The 21,929-nt window shown below is 36.1% G+C and overlaps 1 protein-coding gene across 8 annotated transcripts; it reads left to right on the top strand.

Moving 5' to 3' along the window:
- Positions 1–890: 890 nt before the first annotated feature.
- carm1l (coactivator-associated arginine methyltransferase 1, like) lies at positions 891–21,040 on the top strand (the record flags this gene model as incomplete). Of its 8 annotated transcripts, none has more annotated exons than XM_079411116.1 (14): positions 891–1,366; positions 2,447–2,722; positions 5,281–5,406; positions 6,409–6,515; positions 6,607–6,711; positions 7,915–8,025; positions 10,913–11,090; positions 11,202–11,292; positions 16,856–16,937; positions 17,034–17,119; positions 17,470–17,559; positions 17,637–17,774; positions 18,207–18,296; positions 20,499–21,040. In XM_079411116.1, the coding sequence occupies exons 2-14, from the start codon at positions 2,566–2,568 to the stop codon at positions 20,506–20,508; spliced, it is 1,371 nt and encodes a 456-aa protein (XP_079267242.1). In that variant the 5' UTR covers positions 891–1,366; positions 2,447–2,565. The 8 variants fall into 8 exon arrangements, with proteins under 8 accessions (XP_079267242.1, XP_079267247.1, XP_079267244.1 ...); XM_079411121.1 differs by having other exon boundaries at positions 913–1,366; positions 6,631–6,711; XM_079411118.1 differs by having other exon boundaries at positions 915–1,175.
- Between the last annotated feature and the right edge of the window lie 889 nt (positions 21,041–21,929).

Raw genomic sequence — 21,929 nt, 5'->3', positions numbered from 1 at the left:
AAGCTGTGTCATCTGCATATTTATAATAATGGGTAGTAAATGGACTTTGACAAGCATTCGTATAGAGAGTATAGATAAAAATGGTCTTAATACATATCCCTGAGGGGCCCCAGTATTAAGAACAACGGTGGGTGATAATGAGTTGTCCAGTTTTACCACTCACGGCCTATTAGACAGAGAATTATAAATCCAGTGAATTAGTGGTGATGCAGACCCTGTAATTTCTTGATTACCTGATGACGCTGCATTGAATTAAAGGCAGAACTAAAGTCAATACAAAGAAGTCTAGCATAATTTCCAGGGGTATCCAAATGTTGAAGCATCTGTACCTCTTTTCTGCTTGTATGCAAATTGAAGGCAGTCCAAAAATGTTGAAACATATGGAAAAATAATATTTTGGGCCAATTTCTCGAAACATTTAATTATAATTGAGGTTAACGACACCGGCCTGTAATGGTTTAACTGTGATGGATGTGATTTTTTGGGGACAGGAATAACAATTGCCGATTTCCATATGAATCCATCCGTATTTTTTAAGTACAGAGTGATCGAAGTAAAAGAGAATGAAGAATAGGAGTCAATTCCAGGGCACAGTTTTTCAAGACCTGACCTGCATCTCCATCCGGCCCAGGAGCCTTATTCGGCTTGCATTTAATGAGCTGGACATAGACATCCTTTTTGTTTCTTATGAAAGAGATGTTTTATCTGTGTGTTGAATTTGGATGCGTTTTAATAATCAGAGTGTCTATACAAAATTTTATATAATCACTGATAACTAGAGTCTCATCAACTAGTGCTCATGAAGCTCAGTCTGTGCACGCAATACAGCCTTGAAGCGTGCAGTAGCATCTTCCGGCCACTGGCGGCGCTGTGTATTATCAGTCAGTGTTGTTTCAACAGATGTTTGTAAACAGGAAGTAAATGAATAACATTATGATCCGCTAGTCCCAGCGGTGGAAGGGCTCTGGCTTTATAGGTTTCTGGGATATTACTATAGCACAGATCAGTGCTTTTGTTCAATCTTGTTGGTATATCTACATACTGTTTGAAGGCTGGCAGTAGCTGTTGAAATCACCAAGAAGTAATACTGGAGCGTCCGGATACTTGCTGAGCCTTAATGTTGGCGTACACACAACTAAGCACACCTGTCGAGAACTCCCTCGGGAGATACAAGGGTGAGCAGCTCCTCTCACCACCGCGAGTAGATACACACCCCACCGCCCCTCACCTTCCCCCGAGTTACTAGTTCTGTCTTCCCGAGAGGTCTCAAAGCCTTCCAGAGCAACCTCTGTATCCGAGACAGACTCCTCCACCCAGGGGGGTATTACAGAAAGCAGGTTGTGTGATATACCCGGGTATGTTTAGGGTAAGTGAGCGAATAAACTCCGCTTTCGCTTCCAACAACAGGTAGCTTTCAGTAACCATAGCAACTTACTCTCCGCTCCGGAGTGTGTATGGTTCAGGGTTAGTTTACTAAACACAACATATATATCATTACTATATATATATATATATATATATATATATATATATATATATATATATATGTGTGTGTGTGTAGTTGTATGATATGCTAATTATAAAGCGGTAATATATTATTATTAATATGGTAATATATTATTTTAATATGGTTACTATATTTTATTGACATAATAGTTATCTGTATAAATTATGACACTATTTTGACAAGGCAGTGTTTAATTTATATTGATTTATTTCATTTTATATTATCTCACACATGGATCGGCTATAATAAAAATACATATATTATTATAATAATTAGCATCAAACAAACAATATAATTCTTATTCTTAAGGTTTAAAGATTGCACGGCCAGCAGTTAGGTGGCGATATTAACCAAGTATGCAAATAGCCTTCGAACAGAAGAAGAAGAAGAAGGAAGCAGCTTGGCGCGCTTTTTCTTAGCGTCCGTTTCCATAGTAACTCGTCGGTTTGTTGAGAATGTCAACATACTCGGGGTTGAATGAACTTAACTTACTCCCGTTTTTGCAACCAACATACCTCGAGTAAGCAAGGTTTGGGTTAATCAACCGAGAGTTTAGGGTTTAAGCTTGCACATGATCCCCCAAAGATGCTGTAACAAGTCCATTTTGTTTTTCAATGAACGAACATTTGAGAGAAAAGTTGAAGGTAGTGTTGGTTTAAAAGGACGCCTCTCTTCCTCTTTAAGCCAGGCGTTAATGTTATGAGGATAGATAGAACCGAGAAGAAACAGAATATGTTTTACTCTTACTGTTGCTCATGTGTTTTCTGATCTAATTAATCTGCACTAAAACAATATGTAGAAATAACAAACAGGCTACTTAACGTATCTGTTATTGCATCAAACAATATGGGTGCTGTAGTAGGCTATGCAGCTGTTTGTTTGATATACTGAAGCGAATTTATTTATTTACTTGCTTTTCTTTCTTTTTCTTTTCGTCAGGAACCCCGCCCTCTGGCCTCAAGGCCCTCCTCTCGTTAAACTTGCTCAAACTCTGTCAAAAGGTTTATACAGAAGGATATGAGAGCTTCACCGGCCTACAGTGACTGCTGGATTCAATCATGGGTGATAATCAGTTTCAGACCAGCTTCTCTGTGACTCTGATCTTTCTGAATGAGAAGGACTTGAAGCAAGAGCTGCCGATTTCTAACCAACATCAGGAGCTTACTCTTCAGATCCGCAGAGAGCTGGACGACATCTGTCTCAGTGCTAATAACGGTAAACAAAACATTACTGTACACATCGAAGCTACACAATTCATGTAATAGTCAGTTAATATGGTTTGGGAAGAATTGCATGAGACACCAGTATATATTCAAATCTCTTGACTTTTATTTGCAGACTTTGGCAAATATTTTACAATGTTATTGAGTATTATTATTAGACTTATTAGGCCTATTTTTAGACATTGTTGAGACAGCTTCTGAATCTATGAGAAGACATAGGCTAGGTTGGCGTTGTTACGTGTTACATTTATTTCCTACCCAGACGTCTGTTAAAGATCACTTGATTTGGAAAGCATCTGTTGTGTGCAAACATCTGACAGGCGTCTGTTTTACATGCATTCTAAATCATAAACATCTGGGAGACATCTAACATACATCCATTTGACATCTGATAGGAAACGTCCTATTGACGTCTTGCAGACGAGCAAACGCACTCAAAAAATACTCCTTCCAGATGCAAACGCTGACGTCAAATAGACGTCTCCATGATGTATGTGTGCTATCAGGGTATAGTAATAATTATGCATAATTCCAAGCAATTAACATTAACCCTTAACATATATTTAGTACATGTTGTTACTTAGCTTTTCACTTATTTGTGCATTTTAAAATAAAGTGTGAACGGAGAAACATCAGACAAGCAAGAGACTTAAGCAGAAGTCTCCATTTAAACTTAGTTGATTGTATTAGCTGTAAAAACTGAGCTATTTATGAGATCTCATCAGTGATTTTTCTTTCCTATGGATGGATCACTATGCTCTTTTTTTAAGATGTCCTTGTTACAGTGTAATTATATATTTAAGTGCTGAGTAAAATTAATTATGTTTAGGATTAGGGTTTGGTTTGGGGTTACTTGCATGTAATTATGCATAATTAATTGTTATTATAATAGTAAGTACATGTAACGTGTAACAAGGACACCCTCTTTTCATTAAATTTTTTGGTCAGTTGGTATTTTATTATTTTGTAATTAATTTAGTCATTAGTCAATATCATGTAATGCCCATTTTCAGTATGTGCTCCTGTCTGAATAATATGAAGAGTGAGGAACCACATGGAAGCATTTACACTGTAAATAACGTCATATCATACGCATTTCTCTACTGGCTCTTTGTAGTGTCTTGTTTATTGGTTGAAGGGCAAATGAAGACTCTTTATTCAGGTGTGCCACACATTTTCTCGGGTCTCATTGTGTGGTCTGGCTGCACTGACAGATCTCCAGATTTACGGCTCCGCTGTTCATTCTCCGTGAGCAGCGAGGCTGTTCTGCTGCTTGAGATCTAGCATCGCCTGCACTCTGTTTTCTTTGACATGGTACACTGGTCCTGGCCGACAGCGCTTTCTGCCTCCTGGTGCACAAAATCAGATAGCACCGCTCTGGTGTTTTTTCTGTATCCCGCACCTCACATAACAGGATACAGTCATTTCTCATGCCAGCTTATGGCTGAAACACTGATCTGGAACCTGTATGACTTTGAACCTGAGATTTTTCTGTAGAGCACAAAAGGAGATGTTTAGCAAAATGTTCATGCTTCTGTTTTCTTTATTGAAAACACTTAGAGACCACAGGCTGTTTAGCTTGAAAACAGTTAAAATCTTTGAATAATGCATCTGAACAGATTTGGAGAAATGTAGCATTATATCACTTGCTCATCAGTGGATGCTCTGCAGTGAATGGGTGCCGTCAGAATGAGAGTCTAAACAGCTGATAAAAACATCACAGTTATCCACACCACTCCAGCCCATCAGTTAATGCCATGTGAAGCCAAAACCTGCTTGTTTGTCAGAAACAAATCCATCCATAAGAAGTTTTTAACTTCAAACCATTGCTTTTTGTCAAAATATGAGTCCATAATTATGTTTTCTCCATTGGAAAAGTGCATCTCCTGATGTCTCTCACATCAAAAGCCACTCACATATTTGTTTAGAGCTGTTTTGGACTGTTTCTGTTTTGATCGGTGATTGATCTGTGCAGATTTCTCTCCTGATTCAGACTTTTTAACTGGATAAAGCAATATTGTGGATTGATGACTTGTATTTGTAGTTTTGACGTTAATATAACTTGCAATGCGATTTTAAAAGGAGGAGAACAGCATTTATTTAAAATAAAAAAAATATTTTATAAAATTATAAATGTCTATATTCTGTCGCTTTTGATCAATTTAATCCATCCTTGCTGATAAAAGTTAATTAAAAAAGTTTGAATATGTGGAAGTGCAAATGAGGTTTGAGAGTGGCAAAAGAAAGGAAGCTTTGTAGTGAATAGCGATGAAATTGTGGATCCTCACACCAAGATCTTGTATGTCTTCAGAAAACTTGGTGTACAGTACATGAGTTTAATGAACTACTTAGTTTGTACTGTTTGAATCTTGGCAATAATAAATCCCCATCCACTTTAGTTTTACTTAAACATGCATGAACATGTTTTTTCAAACATTGTCTAAGGAATGACGACAATGAGGGGGAGTGAATGATGACAGATTTGGGGTGACCTAATTCTTTCATTCTTTTATCAGCATTCATATGCCCGGTGTATTCTTATGCTTCCAGATGCTGGCGTTTGTGTTTTTAAGTTCTCTATCACGAGGGACACCGAGTGTTGTCGGGTGGCCACCCGCTCATTCCTCATCACACTGGGCTGTTTCAGTATCATCATGCGCTTCAGCACTCAGTCAGGTTAGTAATCTGCATTTATGTAGACTTCTCATCACTCTTTACATCAAAATTGGCATATTTAAGTCAGATTTCTGCCTGATCGATCTTCCAAAAGGGACAGAAATGTTTTGATCTCATGTGACGGTTATGCCCTTTAGCAGAAACCAAAAGTCACGTCAAACGCTCATCAAGACTCATAGCATTATTAATTCTTTATTACTTTTCAGAATAATTTTCAGGTTAATATTTTTCTAGTATTACTAATCCAAGATCAAAGTATGGAATATTTCGGTCTTTTTCCTCTGAGAAGCATTAAGTTTTTCCAGCACATCTGTTGTACATCTGCATTTAACGGCTCAGGGAGATTTTGGATACATCCACTGGTAACTGAATCAAACATGATAGAAAAATCACTAATGGCAAACCTTGTGGAGACACGCTCAACATCAAACTCTTTATACACAGGAAATGACCTAAAAGCTCTAAAAGTCTCCATGTTATTTAATACCTAATATTTAGAATGTTTCAATGTAACAAATGTATTTCAACTCGTTGTATTCTATTTACATTTGGCAGTGCCTCTGAATACTGTAATATGATTTATACTGTTGATACACTTATACTGACAAAAACTGTTGGTTTCTAGATGTACGTATGCATTTTTAACATTTCAAGCTAAATAAGCAAAATCAGCATTGATTTGTTTATGTAAGTGTATTTATAAATTAACATTAACCTTGATTAACCCTGTAAAGCCCGACTAAAGAAATAAAGATTTTCTTTTTGAAATTGAACAGTTTATTGAATCTTTAGACAAAATTGACATGTTTTTTGTTGATGCATCAAACTTTAATGGCTCATAGAGTATGATATAGTGTGAATATGGAGCTCATACTCAAGGCAAAAATATGGGACAAATGCATACACATGAAGCATGAGCTGAAAGTAGATGATTTTTTAATATGATACAGTGGGCTTAATGACCATACTGTGTTATTGTCCGTGTATTAATGATTTCTGCAGAGTTTCAGATCTTCCACAGAATGCTGTGCTCATGGCACGAGCTCAGGAGACATCAGTCTGTGTTTCAGCAGAGGACAGACGATTCATCTGCACTGCAGTACTTCCAGGTAAAGCGGAATCTACTTTATTCAGTTCCTGTGTATGTGATATATTATTTACCTCTGTAAGAAATGTGAGACATTTGTAGTTTTCTCTCAGTTCTATGGCTGTCTGTCCCAGCAGCAGAACATGCTTCAGGACTATCTCAGAACTGCAACCTACCAAAAAGCCATTTTGCTCAATGACGTTGACTTCAGAGATAAAGTATGTTTATATACTTTACTTGGCTAGTTTATTCTGATTTACCTGATAACATTATATCAAACATAAGGGTGTTTTTTGTTTTGTTTATGCTTTGTTGGCCAATAGTGGTCTTATACTGATACTTGTTACTAGGGGTGGATGATATTACCAAAATTTTACAATATGAATAATTTTATTTCATGATAACAACATGTATATCACAATATAATTGTTATTTATTTGTGTATTTTACAATTGCTATAGGACACATCTCTCAATACTTAGGTAATTTTTTTTTAACTCTTTACACAGTTCTCCTTACCAATAGCAGTAAAAATATCACATCATTTGTGACCATGGACCACAAAACCAGTCATAAGGGTCAATCTTTTGAAATTGAGATTTATACATAATCTGAAAACTGAATAAATAAGCTTTCCAATTTGAAAATCTGGAATCTGAGGGTGCACAAAATCAAAATATTGAGAAAATCGCCTTTAAAGTTGTCCAAATTAAGTTCTTAGCAATGCATGTTACTAATCAAAAATTAAGTTTTAATATATTTACAGTAGGAAATTTACAAAATATCTTCATGGAACATGATCTTTACTTAATATCCTAATGATTTTTGGGATAAAAGAAAAAAGGATCATTTTGACCCATACAATATATTGCTAGCTATTTCTACAAATATACCCCAGCGACTTAAGACTGCTTTTGTGCTCCAGGGTCACATTTTTATATAACACTTTAAATGTAAAAAGCCCAGATAAAAGGCTGTCAAATAAATAAATGTAAAAAAGTAAAAAAAAATTAGTGCTGTCAAACGATTAATCGCATCCAAAATAAAAGTTTTTGTTTACATAATATATGTACTGTGTATACTTATTATGTATATATAAATACACACACGCATGCATATATTTAAGAAAAATATTACATTTATATATGAAGTATAAATATAAATATTATAAATACATGTAAATATTTTCAAAGCATATGCTGCATGTGTGTGTCTTTATATATACACAGAACACATATTTTGTAAACAAAAACATTTATTTTGGATGCGATTAATTGTTTGACAGCACTAAAAAAAAATATTTTTAAAAATGAAAGTCTTAGCGAAATATATAATAACTGGTATGCGTTTATTGTTTTTCTTAGTTTTCTGTAGTACCTCGACTGAAGCCTTTATTCTTACAGTATTTCATGTGTTTGTAGGTGGTTCTCGATGTGGGCTGTGGAACAGGGATATTATCCTTCTTTGCCGTCCAGGCCGGAGCTAAGAAAGTGTACGCGGTGGAGGCCAGTTCTGTGGCCAAATATGCAGAAGTACACACAATCCTATTTATGATTCATTTACTCACCCTTGTGTCAATTCAAACCCATATAAGTTTCTTTGCTGGAACACAAAAGATGCTTTGCGTGTTTAGCAGAATATTTTCCATGCAAAGTATTAGAAATATTATAAAAATAGCCTGTGACACATGCACTATAGTGCACGTCTTCTGAATATCTTTGTGTGAGGAACAGACTGAAATGTAATTCTTGTTTACTACTGTGGCTCTCATATCTTATTCTCTACATGTTCAAATGTCAGCTATGAGACACATGAAAGCCATTCTGCAAATATACACAAATGAAAGTTAAATCTGAGTGTTTTTCCAAAAATAAAGGTTTGGGTTTGGCTTAAATTTGGGTCTGTTCCTCACACAGTGTTGTTGTAAGTTGGATCACACACAGACTACTTTTATGATTCCTTCATGTCCTTTTTTAAAAGCATCCTTTCCAATACACTTTATTGTAAGAAAAAGAGCTGAATGAACATTTTGCAAAATGTCCTTTTGTGTTTTATGGAAGAATCAAAATCATATGGCTTGGAGTGACATGGGGGGAATAAAGACAAACTTTTTTTTTTTTACAGTGTAGCATTTAAAGAAATAATTCACTCAAAAAAATGCTTAAGATTTATGCACCTGCAGACCATCCAAGATAGTGGAGGTTGTTCAGATTTGGAGAAATGTATCATTCCATCACTTGCTCACCAGTGGATCCTCTGCAGTGAATGGGTGCCGTCAGAATGAGAGTCCAAACAGCTGATTAAAACATCACAATAATCCACAAGTAAACTACACATGAAAAGCAAAAACAAACCTATCATTAAGGCATTTTAACTGTCATTTTATACCAAAATTAGGGCTGCCACCTTCAGCGAGGCAAAATAATGGACACCCATTCACCCCCCCCCACACACACACACAAATAATAATCAGTGAAGAACTCATAGCTCAACAATAAACCATGAGAAAACATGCTCAAGTATGTAAACTTGCAACAGAACACATTGATATTATTATTTAAAATTATTATTTTTAAATTATTATTAATTATTATTAGTCCTTTTTTGACAGTTCTGAAGCTGTTACCTGGATGGGATGAATTTTTTTTTATTAATTTGCTTAAATTAGGACTACATTATTATGTAATTATTTGTCCCATTTTTATCTAAATAATTTACTTTTTTTTTTTTTACTTTTTTAAATGCCAATTTGACGGCACCCATTCACTGCAGAGGATCCATTACTGAGCAAGTGATGGAATGATACATTTCTCCAAATCTGTTCAAATGAAGTAACAAACTACATCTTGGATAGCCTGAGGGCGAGGACCATTTTTTTTTTTTAGCACATTTTCATGTGTGAACTATTCCTGTAAAGCAAATCACAGATTTCCATGGATAAATCTATTACAAAGAGCTTCCAGTGCACAGTGAGGACATATGTGTTTTTTGGCCAGCTGTTGGATATGCTAGGATGATGAATCACTTATCACTATCTGTGCTGTCACACCCGTTTGGCCTGAAGTTCGGGGCTATGGGTTTTGTGGAAAAATACCCAGGCTGAGACAACTTTTCTGGAACATTTTCACAGGGCAACACCTTCAAGAGTCCTTCAGAAGGATCTGTCCTGCATGTCTGGAATGCATGACATTCTGGCTGCTAAATGACTTGAAGAAAGATTTGGCCCGGAAACTTGCGTAGTGGGCAAGGACACGCGTTTTCATGGATAAAGACTGCTTTCTCAACAGTGCTAATAGCGCTCTTTTTCTCATTTAGTGGAAGGCTCTTGTTACTCTTGTAGTATTTTGTAGACTACTACCACATGTGTTTGAGTTTCTATTGCCACATCTGATTTATACAACTAAAGTTCCCAACATAACACACAAAACGTTTAACTGTTCATCTCTAAATGATTTCCTTTGTTTAGAAAAGAGATTACAAATGAATTTTTGTGTAAGTTTGCAAGGGTGAAAATCAGACCCATATTTTTAAACTCTTCCTCAGTGCTTGTAAGCAATTTTACATTTAAAGTTTAAAGTTAATACAGCTTTTTTTTATTTTTTTTTATTGCAACCTTACAATTACAAATGTGTACTTACAAACATATTTAAAAACATGGTATCAAGTAATTACAAAGTTTATTTTAGTTTACCATAAATGTTTGTCAGTACAATTGACAGTAAACTTTAAAAATATTTTAAAGACAATCGAATTATGAAAGAACATAAAAAGATATATAACTTAAATATGTCAAAGTTCACATTACTGCATTTAATATAAATTTAAAGTATAATACATTTTCATTTAATTGCAAATCAAAAATGAAGTTTTGATATATTTACGGTAGGAAATTTACAAAACATCTTCATGGAACATGATCTTTACTTAATATCCTAATGATTTATAAGAAAAGAAAAATTGATAATTTTGACCCATACAGTGCATTTTTGGCTATTGTTACAAATATACCCCAGCGACCTAAGACTGGTTTTGTGCTCCAGGGTCACATATAATTCCATACAAATTTATTTGTAAGTCATCCAAGCTGCCTTTTTATAGTCTCTACTTTGGTAGGCTGATTTGTAGATTTCTGGCTGTGTTACTGACACAATTCCTGTTATTTTGTCAGTGTAAATGGCTTATAATATCAAGTTTTGTTTTAATTAATAAGTTTATAATATAACTTTACACAGTGATGCACTAGTCTCATTAGCATATCATCTTGTGGTTATACTTAAAAAAAAAAAAAAAAAAAAAGAAGTGTTTTTTGATGTTTATTCTGGTGCAAGATATTGCCCCATAGTATTCCATTATAAATGCTTCACAGTGAAAGATGCTGTTGATAAAGTTTAAGTTGTTTTGTCATTCTTGTCTCTTCAGATTCTAGTGAAAAGCAATAACTTGTCCAACAAAATCACAGTTTTGTCAGGAAAGATTGAGGAAGTTTGCTGCCCAGAGAAGGTGGATGTGATCATCTCACAGCCCATGGGCTACATGCTCCTCAACGAAAGGATGTTAGAGAGCTATCTGCACGCCAAAAACTGGTTAAAACCCAAAGGTCTGTGCATCCAACAACAATCATCACATTTCCCTGTACACATATATGTTGTGTTCAAATGTTATGGGTTATTAGTTAGAGTACTTGTACTGGTTTTCTATCACTGTCCAGGCATGATGTTCCCTACTCAGGGTGACATTCATCTGGCTCCTTTCACTGATGAACAACTCTACATGGAGCATCACGCTCGCTCCAACTTCTGGTAATAACAACTCCTGCAATCTATGCTGTAGCAATTCTCCAACCTGATATTTTTATTCATACAAAGAACATCTGGGAAATATACAAGTTTTTTTTGCCTATGCATGGTTTGAAGAGAACTGCCATTGTCATATAGGGCTGCCACCGATTAAAGATTTTTCTACGTCATTCATTCAATCCATTAGTCAACTAATTGCACATTTATATTAGTTTAATTAGTGAAATATATACTGGAGAAACTAAACCATAATGAGCCTTTAATATATAACCTGTTCCACACCCATAAAGCTCGCCACAAAGCACCGGTAAAGCCAATGACTATGAATTTGTGTTGGAAAAAAACAGCAAGAAGTTATTTGAATTATTTATTAATAAACTAGTGTTTTCTGAGCCAGTGACTGTGAGGCCTGTAGTGAGCGGACGTGAAGTTGCTACTACTTACTTGTTTTAATTTCAAATAATAAACCATATTTAAGGTCAATGAATGATAGGAAAACGTTTGGATGCTTCTGTCCGATATACTGTAATTACCACAAGGACCAGCCGTTAACGATCTGTTCATTACGGACTGTGTGACTAACAAAGTATTAAGGTGGCAGCGTTAGTCGAAACAGAATAGTTCACCCCCCAAAAAATGAAATCAATTACTCACCTTTTTTATGTCTTCCATGTAGGGCTGCAAAACGATTAGTTGCGATTAATCAATTCAAATGAAAAATTTCTATTTACATACTATATGTGTCACGGTGCACACAGCAGAGAGGAACAAGGAACACGCAGACGAGGATGTAACTCAAAATAACAGTCTTGACTTAAGACATCAAGGCAGGGCAAAACAAGGCAGGACAAGACAAGGCAAGGCAGACACAGACAGGAACACCGGGGAGTAACGAGTAGACCAGACCAAATCAAACTGAACAGACAGGACTATAAATACACAGGATAGTCATAGATGAGACAAACACAGCTGGACAAGAATAGACTCATAATCACACTAGACGAGGACGGGAAACAAACCAAATATGGACACAAGAGGCGGGAACACATGACACACACGACAGAGGACTGACAATATGTGTGTGTGTACTGTGTATATTATGTATATATAAATACACACATACATGTATATATTAAGCAAAAATATATTAGATTTATATGTAATATATTTATTTATAATATAAATTATATACAAGTGTTTACATACAATATATACAAATATATATATTTGCAGCCGCAACCCCCCTCAGTTGTCATAAAGGGCAAAATTTGCTATATAGAACAAAACCACTTTTTGCACCAGGCTTTTTGCAAAAATTTTTGCAAAAATTCTGCTGTAAAGTTGGGCATTTTAACATGGGGAGTCTATGGGACTGACTCCCTTTTGCGGCCAGTCCATGAATTGCAGTTTAAGTCACTTCCGTGTTGGTTTCAAGACAGAGGTTGCCGCTTGACACAAACATATAGTATGTGAACACACTTTTATTTGGAATCGATTAATCATGACTAATCGTTTTGCAGCCCTACTTCCATGCAGTTGCAATGAATGTGGATGAAGAAAATAAATAGAAATGGTTCATATGGCTCATGCACTATATGCGATTTTGAGAGTGAATCCCACATTTATATGCAGATGTCATTCCTGACACTTTGCAACATGGCTGTTGTTCCTTTTATCAGCTTGAAAAATGAGGCTTTTGTTTAAATTCTGAATGGATTATACAGTATATAGTCTATAAAGCACACAGAACGCTTCCTTTAAGCTGTCGCTCCACTTTGTCACGATCTAACAAAGTTTCATTATAATTGATGAAGCTCTCTAAACTGCATTAGAGCGTTTGACAAAAGTTACACCGATGTCAGACTACACTCCTGTGTGTGACATCTCAAAGCAACATATCTGCTGATATCTGTGAATCAGAGTCAAGGCAAATGCTTACTACACACTGAAAAGAGGCCTCAATTACTATTTACGATTGCAACTGATAGATTCTTCTGCCCTACTGTTTAAAAGTTTGGGATCAGTAAGTTTATTTTCATGGAAATTAATGTGTTTATTCAGGAAAGATGTAACTGGTCAAAAGTGACAGTAAAGATCTTTCTATTCATCAAATAATTCTGAAAAAGTATCACATTTCCACAAAAATATGACGCAGTACAACAACACTACAACATCATGTGAAAATTCTGCTTTGCATTACAGGATTAAATTACATTTTACAATACATTCACATGTATTGTAAAATGTTCATTTATAGTTATTTTAAATTTTAAATTAAACAGTTATTTTAAATTGTAATAATATTAAATAATATTACTGTTCTTACTGTATTCTTGATCAAATATATCCAGCCTTGGCGAGCAGTAGAGACTTTTTCAAAAACATTAAATAGCCTAATCTTGCTGCCCCAAACCTTTGAACAGTGGTGTACCTTAGAAAAGAGCAAAAGCTTGTATGATAAAATGCTGAAGTGGCTAATGGAGGATTGGTGGTGGGGCTTAGCAAAAAGTCAAACATTAATAACACATAACTATATGCTCATAGACCTAAAAAAACATGATCTTACATTAACATACAATGATAAAGCATATAACACTTTTGATTTTACAGCTTCACAATAAATGAGTTTTTACTGGATAATTCATTTGTTTCATAATCTAAAAAAGGTATTTAACAAACGTACGAACTACACCTCTATGTGTTTATGCCTTCCCCAAAACTGGCTCATGTACTGTATTACTGTAGACATTTTTTGGCTCTACCAAATAAAACTTAGGAATCAACCAAAATTATTATCTATGGGAATGGATGTTTTTTCCACATGGTATTGAGAACATTTCTTTAATAGTACACAGGAACATGTTGCTACAGACCCTCTCAATGCATCACACTGAATGTTTCCAGCCTCATCCATGATGGTTTATTTTACATTGGCCCACAGGGGTTGTGGTTTGCTAGCATGGAAAGACAGTAATGGTCCCACCGCCCACATGCCTGCACTGTACTTGCACCGTGCCGTGACCAAACTGAAGCCAAGCAGATTCCCGGTGCTGTAAAACGCTGTGCTTCAGTCCAAACCTGACTCATAGCACATAGCTCACTCCTCTCTGTCTGTGCTGTTAAACCCGACTGACTGTGAGGAGTTTATGATACCTTGTATGACCGTACTTCAGAACAATAAATGAAATCATCTCACTGTAGCTTTTATTACAAACACAGATAATGTTATCATGTGTCATGTCAAGTTGAACACCCAATATTTGTGTTAGAACAGAAAAGGCTCATGTTTTGCAGTGGGTACATGATGAAATGTTCATCTGTAGAGCTTTGAAACTTCTTTTTTTTTTTTTTGGCTTAAGTTATAAAGAGCTTCTGTGGAATGGCATTGAGGTTTGGCTGTTTATACCAAACCAACACCAATATTGGTGAAGATTAAAAAAGATATTGAAAAAGATTCTCTGATAGCTATTGTATAATATATGGATATTGTATTTTATTTGCGTTTAACATTGTTCTTTCCTCCTGTCCAAACCCACTGGTTTCCATAGATATTGATAAAACCACTCCTCTAAAACAAGGGTGCTCAACAGGGGCCCACTAGGGGGCCTCAGCAAACTTCAAGGGCCTCAAGATGTAGAAATAAGACAAGACAAGCATTTAAATGAGCTAGAACAACTAAAATATATTTTATTTAACCCCCTCAACAACTATTTTGAAGAACCAGGGTTCCTACAGTCTTGGAAAATCTTGATATATGGGCTAGTCTAATTTGAATCATCTAAGTTCTAGACTTGGAAATGTCATCTAAATAAATAAAATCTTGAAATGTCATGGGCATTTTTATAATAAATATACTATTTTTTTTTGTTTATTCCAAGCTCTAAAATATTTTATTGGGTAAAAATTGTGAAAAAAATAAATAAATAAAAATCAGGAACAAGTCATGCAAATTCACTGCTTAATGTCACCATAAAATAAAAATTACAATTGTAGTTTTTTACAGTGTTAAAGTATTTATTATAAATGATTTATCCATGCACATCATTATTTTTTTGCATTTAATCTTTAATCAAAAACATTTCCCCCTCCCAACGACATCTCTTCATGACACAAGACTTGAAAAGGGGGTTGGACTATGCTGACTGTCCAGGGACCAGGGTTTTAGCACCCATTGAATTTGATTGACAGGCGATTTGACCAATCATGATTCCGAAACCGCCGTTTTGTTTGAAAAAACAGACAAAAAAGTTTCTAGATTAATGTCAGTCGAACTTGAAAATGGTGTATTGACATATTTACACTGTTGAGACAACATACCTTCTGATGATCATTCATGTTTATTTCATGCTAAAATTGGCAGGAAGAGATCGATTCACATTTGAACCGCTAAAACTGAAGCGCTATAGTGATCTGTAACATTAATGAGCCCCAAAAATTTTATTTATTGTTTGAATGAAAAAATTAAAATTTTAAAGCAGAGACTTTGTTTAATATCAAAAGTAACCTGCTCTGTCTTGTCTGTCATCGCATTGTCAGTGTCCTCTTTGCTCTGCGATGTATTTTTCACTGCATGATGATTTGTAAGAAGGCAATTGCCTCAGTTCAAGCAGCATGTGAACAGATCGTCTCTTCCTTTTTACTACTAGTTATAGCATGAAATAAACATGAATGTACATTGGAGTTATGTTGTCTCAACTGCGGAAAGATGACAATACACCATGGTCCACTGATGTTAATCTAACTCTCCAGTTTAGGTTGTTTGTCGGACAAAATGGTGGATTCGGCATTGTGATTGGTTAGATCGCCTGTCAATCAAACTCCCGGCGAAGGTTGAAATCCCAGCCTTCATTCCAGAAGCCATTTTCACGCAGATATAAGTCACAATAGTGAAGAAAAGACTATCGCAACTTCTGTTTCATGATGACTTCAAAAAAGATTGGGAACCTTGAAGAACATCAAGCTCTGTAATTCTGAAGTTTAGGGCGTTTAGCTCATTTGGAGTGCTCACTTTTCTTCCTTGGTTCAGTTTGTTTAGGCCAGGGGTGTCTAAGCTCGGTCCTGGATGGCCACTGTCCTGCAGAGTTTAGCTCTAACCCTAAATAAACACACCTGAATCAGCTAATCAAGGTCTTACTAGACATACTAGAAACTTCCAGGCAGGTGTGCAAGCTGGAACTAAACTCTGCAGGACACAGACCCTCCAGGACTGAGTTTGGAGACCCCTGGTTTAGGCTCAAGTTCATGGCAGTCACACTCATATCCGCACCAACATATGAGGTCCAAGATCGCCTGAAGGAGGTGGTTTTAGCCCATTTGAAAACAAACTCTGGAGCTTTTCAAATGTGGAGAGAAAGTAATGCGACCCAACAGATCAATGAACCAAGCAGTATTAATTTATAATGGGAATGTGTTAACAGTTGAACACCATGACAGCTATAAAAATGCTAGAAGAAAGCAACATTTTGACATCATCGCCCTAAACTGTTCACGGAATTCTGAAGAACTCTGGAAATAACATTTGTTGGAAACATGTTTACATAACAGCTGGAATTTGATTTTAAACCAGGAATCAGAGATGTTTCTATGGTGTGAACTTGAATGGGCTTCATTCTTCTGCTGTGGATGAGTTCTACAGACAGCCAATAGTTGTGAGTCCACATACACTGAGTACAACATCCATGAATCTGGTTCTCTGATTGCATCATAATGTTGTCAGAGAAGGTCTTAATGTCTTTGTGTTTCAGGACACATTCGATATGCAGGTACTCATGGCCAGGTCTGTAAAATACACAATCAACTTTCTAGAGGCAAAAGAAGAAGATTTACACCGGTAAAGACAGTTCAAGAATATAGCAGCATGCAGAAATTACAAGCTCAAGCACACCAGTAGCATGCACGTTTTTAGGAAAAGTCTATTAAGAGATTCACCATTTTAATGTTCAATTTTTAACTTTTAAGTCAGTGCACATCACTGTAAATGTATTTGGCATTCTTAGCAGTGCTACAAATAAGTGTACCTTTGTCAATATATAAAACTGCCAAAATACTGCATGTTTTTAGCAACTTTTCTAGTAAAATAAAATGTAGATACAATCAGTTAAAAAGCTAGTAGGATACATTTGAAAATGTCTGACCTAGAGCAGTGTCTTAATATCTGTAGTGGATGTATGTAATTCACAGGTTGGAAATTCCATTTGTCTTTAAACTGCTGCAATCAGGGCTGATTCATGGACTTGCTTTTTGGTTTGATGTGGCCTTTGTTGGCTCAAGGTGAGAATCACAATTATGAAAGGAAAAGCGCATGAGGACAACATGCTTGAAAGTATTAATAGTGTTTTTTTGTACAGGATGACAGTATGGCTGTCCACTGCTCCAAATGAGCCTTTGACTCACTGGTATCAGGTGCGCTGTCTTCTGCAAACCCCTTTGTTTGCCAAAATGGGACAGACGTTATCTGGACGGGTTCACCTAATAGCCAACAAGAGGTATGACTAACTTTATTCATACATATGACGAAGGGTGCATAACATTTCTGGGTTTGGAACACAGGAGTAAAATGTAGCAGCGTAAACTACTGAAGATGTTCATGGAAAACCATAACAAATACTGTTTGTGCATTCAATTTTGTTTCAAAATAATTGGAAGTAGCTTAATATCCATTCATTTCTTCTCCTAAAACAGCCAAAGAGTATTTTTTTGCATGTCACCAAACAACACAGACTGATCTGGAACAGAATTAGGGAAATTTTAAATAAATCACAAATGTCTTATATTTCAGCTTCTTCGTATCCATGTTTTTGTATTTGTTTATAAACTAATTTGAAGCATTGATGAACCTTTATTCAGGACTTTATACAGGTAGTATGCAACCTTGCTGCAACAACATTTTGTCTAACTGTAAGTCTCTTCTTTAATAGACAGAGCTATGACATTCACATCACTGCTGTGGTTGATCAGTCTGGATTTAAATCTGGGAACTCACTGGATTTGAAAAATCCTTTTTTTCGGTAAGCACCTCAGAAAATCAGGTTATAAGAGTTGTCTTCCACAGTTTTAATCAATGTCCCAGACAGAGAAAACAAGAAAAGTTATTTTTACTCACACCAATGAAATATAAATAGTTTGTTATGAGCAGGTCCAGATGGACTCTGCTTTCTTTTCATTCATCTGCAGTGAATTGGGGGAAAATCTGCAGAATTAAGCAATACAATGTAGTAAATACACAAAAGCCTAAGCATGTGTGCAATGACAGGCTTTCCTGTAGAAATCTTTGGGCTTCTTTATACCCGGCAATGACCAAGTAGGAATAGTTCACCCAAAAAAATGAAAACTTGCTGAAAATGGACTCACCCTCGGACCATCCCAGATGTAGATGAGATTGTTTCTTCATGGAAAAAGATTTTATAATTTTAGCATTACATCACTTGCTCAACAGTGGATCCTCTGAATGGGAGTCCAAACATCCATCCACTCATCCATTTTCTGCCGCTTATCCAGGGCATGGACTGGGTGATCCCAAGGTGTTCCCAGGCCAGCCGAGAGATATAATCCCTCCAGTTTGTACTTGGTCCCATTGTACCTGAATCTCATTCTTTTGGTCATAACCTAGAGTTCATGACAATAGGTCAAATTGTAGCTGGTGATGGCTTTTAGGCCTTTCCACACTGATGTAGGGTCGTTGCTTGAAAGCTGTTTTTTTAGCTTTCCAGAATAGTTTTTCTTTGCCACTCCTATCTCCCTATTCAGTGTGTATTTGGCCTGTTTGTACAAGGCTTTGTCCTGTAGGCGTCCACTGAACCAAGCTTTGTCATTGTTAAATGTTAAATAAGTCCTGGTGGGTACACGTATGTCCTCTCAGAAACTAATGTAGGACGTCACGGTGTCAGTGAGCTCATCCAGATCAGTAGCTGCAACCTCAAAAACACTCCAATAAGTAAGTTCGAAGCAGGCCTGTAAATCCTGCTCTGCTTCAACTGTCCATCTCTTTACAGTTCTAACTATACAGATCGCGATCTGTGTACTAGTGTTAAATGCTACTGTTTTTGATAGCGTTGATAATGTTTCTAATAGATAATATCGTGATGTTTATTGTGTTTGCCATACCAAATGTGGTATCCTGTCAGCAATAAACCTATCCATGGCTCTTTTGATTACTGTCAGTTTAAATGTTGATATTGCTATAAAAACAAATAAAACAAAAAATAAACTGAAATTATTTTAAATGGTTTGCAAATAAGATAAGGATATCTCTGACTAAACTGCAACTTCCAATTTTATTAACTGATCTGGCAACACAGCAGAGGCTGTGCCCTCAAGCCTCGTTCACTCCGCCAGCGTCTCGCAGCGATCATTTTCATACCACGGACGCTAAACATTCTTGCAAACTGTCTAAACTGAATTTTACATGCAGACACTCATGAGGAGTTTTAAACGGCAAACTAGTCATTCAGAGAACAAATTTTTATTTTTGAACATGAAAAATTTTACAGAGGTCCTCAAAGCTGGCTACAGGCATGCTTGCACTGTCCAGCACTCACTAGGAACAAGTTTGACTTAAGCTTAAGACAGCTTTTACGCCAGCTGTGTAGAGATTGGATAGCATGCATTAGTGACCCTGACACCCCATATTACTGGAGTGCCCCCACAAGTGATCCCAGGGAACACGGACATAAACCTGTACACATGTAGATTAGATAAACAAACTCCCCATGCCCCTTCCAGGGATTCTTGCCATGGTAAAAGCTGGTCCACTGGTCTGAGACAACCAGTCACATTGTCCTTTCCAGCACTGACATAGGCTTTCCCTAGCAGGATGAAGAGTGTGATCCCTCTATAACTGAAACACACCCCTTTACAAACTGAACCCACCACAACTGTCTGCTAATCACCAGGCACTGATTCCCACGCAATGCTGAACAGGTGTGTCAGCCAAGAGAGTCCAAACAGCTGATAAAAACATCACAATAATCCACATCAATTAACATCTTGTCATTTTTTTTAAATCTATATCTTTAATAATTATTTATATTATTCTAAAGAATAATTAACAGATGGTTCACTTACCAAGAGGTATTCAGTAAGGACACATAAATTACGGGAAGGTAATTAACCAAGTAATTTTAGTTATTTTATGGTGGATTTCAGCATGATTTAACAAGTTGAATAGCTGTACTGAATATTAAAGTGTGCTCTATCTCTGTCTTTTACAGGTATGCCTGAATCATCGTTCTCATCATCTTTCAGATCAGCCTAAATGAAGACTGCAGGTCTATCACTCAGCACTGCAGATACAATCTATGAAGGTTCTGTTTGCATGTGATATAGTGATATATGATATTTGTTAATAAAAACAAGGTGACTGAATGAAATTGTTTTATTTTCATAGCTATAATCCTTAATTCATTTGTTTTACTTTAAATAGATAATTCACCCAAAAACTTAATTTAGGCTTTAAATCACATATAACATCAACGCACGTACATAAAGTTCCTCAAATATGGTCACGAAAGCTCAACCATAAGCGCAAGAACAAACCATATGAGATATGAGAACACATGAGACACGTGAGAACAAACCTAATTTGTTCTTGTGCCTCAAGCGAGCATGTTTGAACTTTCAAGTTTGATCAGCTTTATGTGTTATCCTGACATCTGTTGATTGTATGAACACTTCTAATCCAAATCTGCTGATTATGGAAATGTGTGTAAATGAGTGTTTAACAAATAAAAAAAAGTGAAAAATAGATACTTTCTATACATGGTAGTTACCTCTAGATCCTGTCCTGTCAGATTACAAAGAACATCCTTAAACACTTTCAATTGAAAGACTGGGATTAAGTAAAATAATTTGGGAGAAAATTTGCAGATGACTCTGATATTTCTATAGTGGTTAAACATGTGAATTAATTTTGGGTAAATCTAACAGGTAGGATAACAGTGGTTTTCCCTGCTTAGGTCATTACATTTACGCATTTAGCAGACGCTTTTATCCAAAGCGACTTACATTGCATTCAAGTTACAGTTTTTACATTTTTATCAGCTCTTGCTTTCCCTGGGAATCGAACCCATGATCTTAGCGTTGCTAGCGCCATGCTCTACTATTTGAGCTACAGGAAAGCTATGTAAGTCATCATATATCATCTTCTTGTAACAAATGACCTTTTGCTCACTTTGGACTCTGGTAGCTCAGCTATTTTATTTTGTCTTAATCTAAATGCAGCATTCGATACAACCTACCTCAGATCACCTAAAGCAGGAGGCTGCGTTTAACGGAATAGTTTTACGATGATTTCCCTCCATCTTTTAAACAGGCCCCTGACAGTTTTTGTAACTATTTATCTCCTCTTGTGCTTTTTTTCCTGAGGTGAGCCTCAGGGTTTTATTTTAAGCCCTATTTTTATTCTCACTGTATGTTGTATGAAAGTGGAAAAAAAAAAAAACTCTTAGCAGTGATTCTTCTGGGGAATTCTGAAGTCCTTCTCCAGAAATATACACACCTTTGCAAAAACATCTTGGTGTCTTTGACTCCAAGCTTAACTGTCTGTTATATGGTATGTCCGCCAAAGTCACGTGGTCCAAACAACAGAGAAAAATTAAGAAAACATGAGTTACAGTCAACGCACTTAACGTGCAGGATATTTC

Source organism: Barbus barbus, assembly GCF_936440315.1.
Source record: "Barbus barbus genome assembly, chromosome: 47".
Taxonomy (NCBI): domain Eukaryota; kingdom Metazoa; phylum Chordata; class Actinopteri; order Cypriniformes; family Cyprinidae; genus Barbus; species Barbus barbus.
Note: the sequence above shows the minus strand (reverse complement) of the source record. Positions and strands in the feature narration are given on the sequence as shown.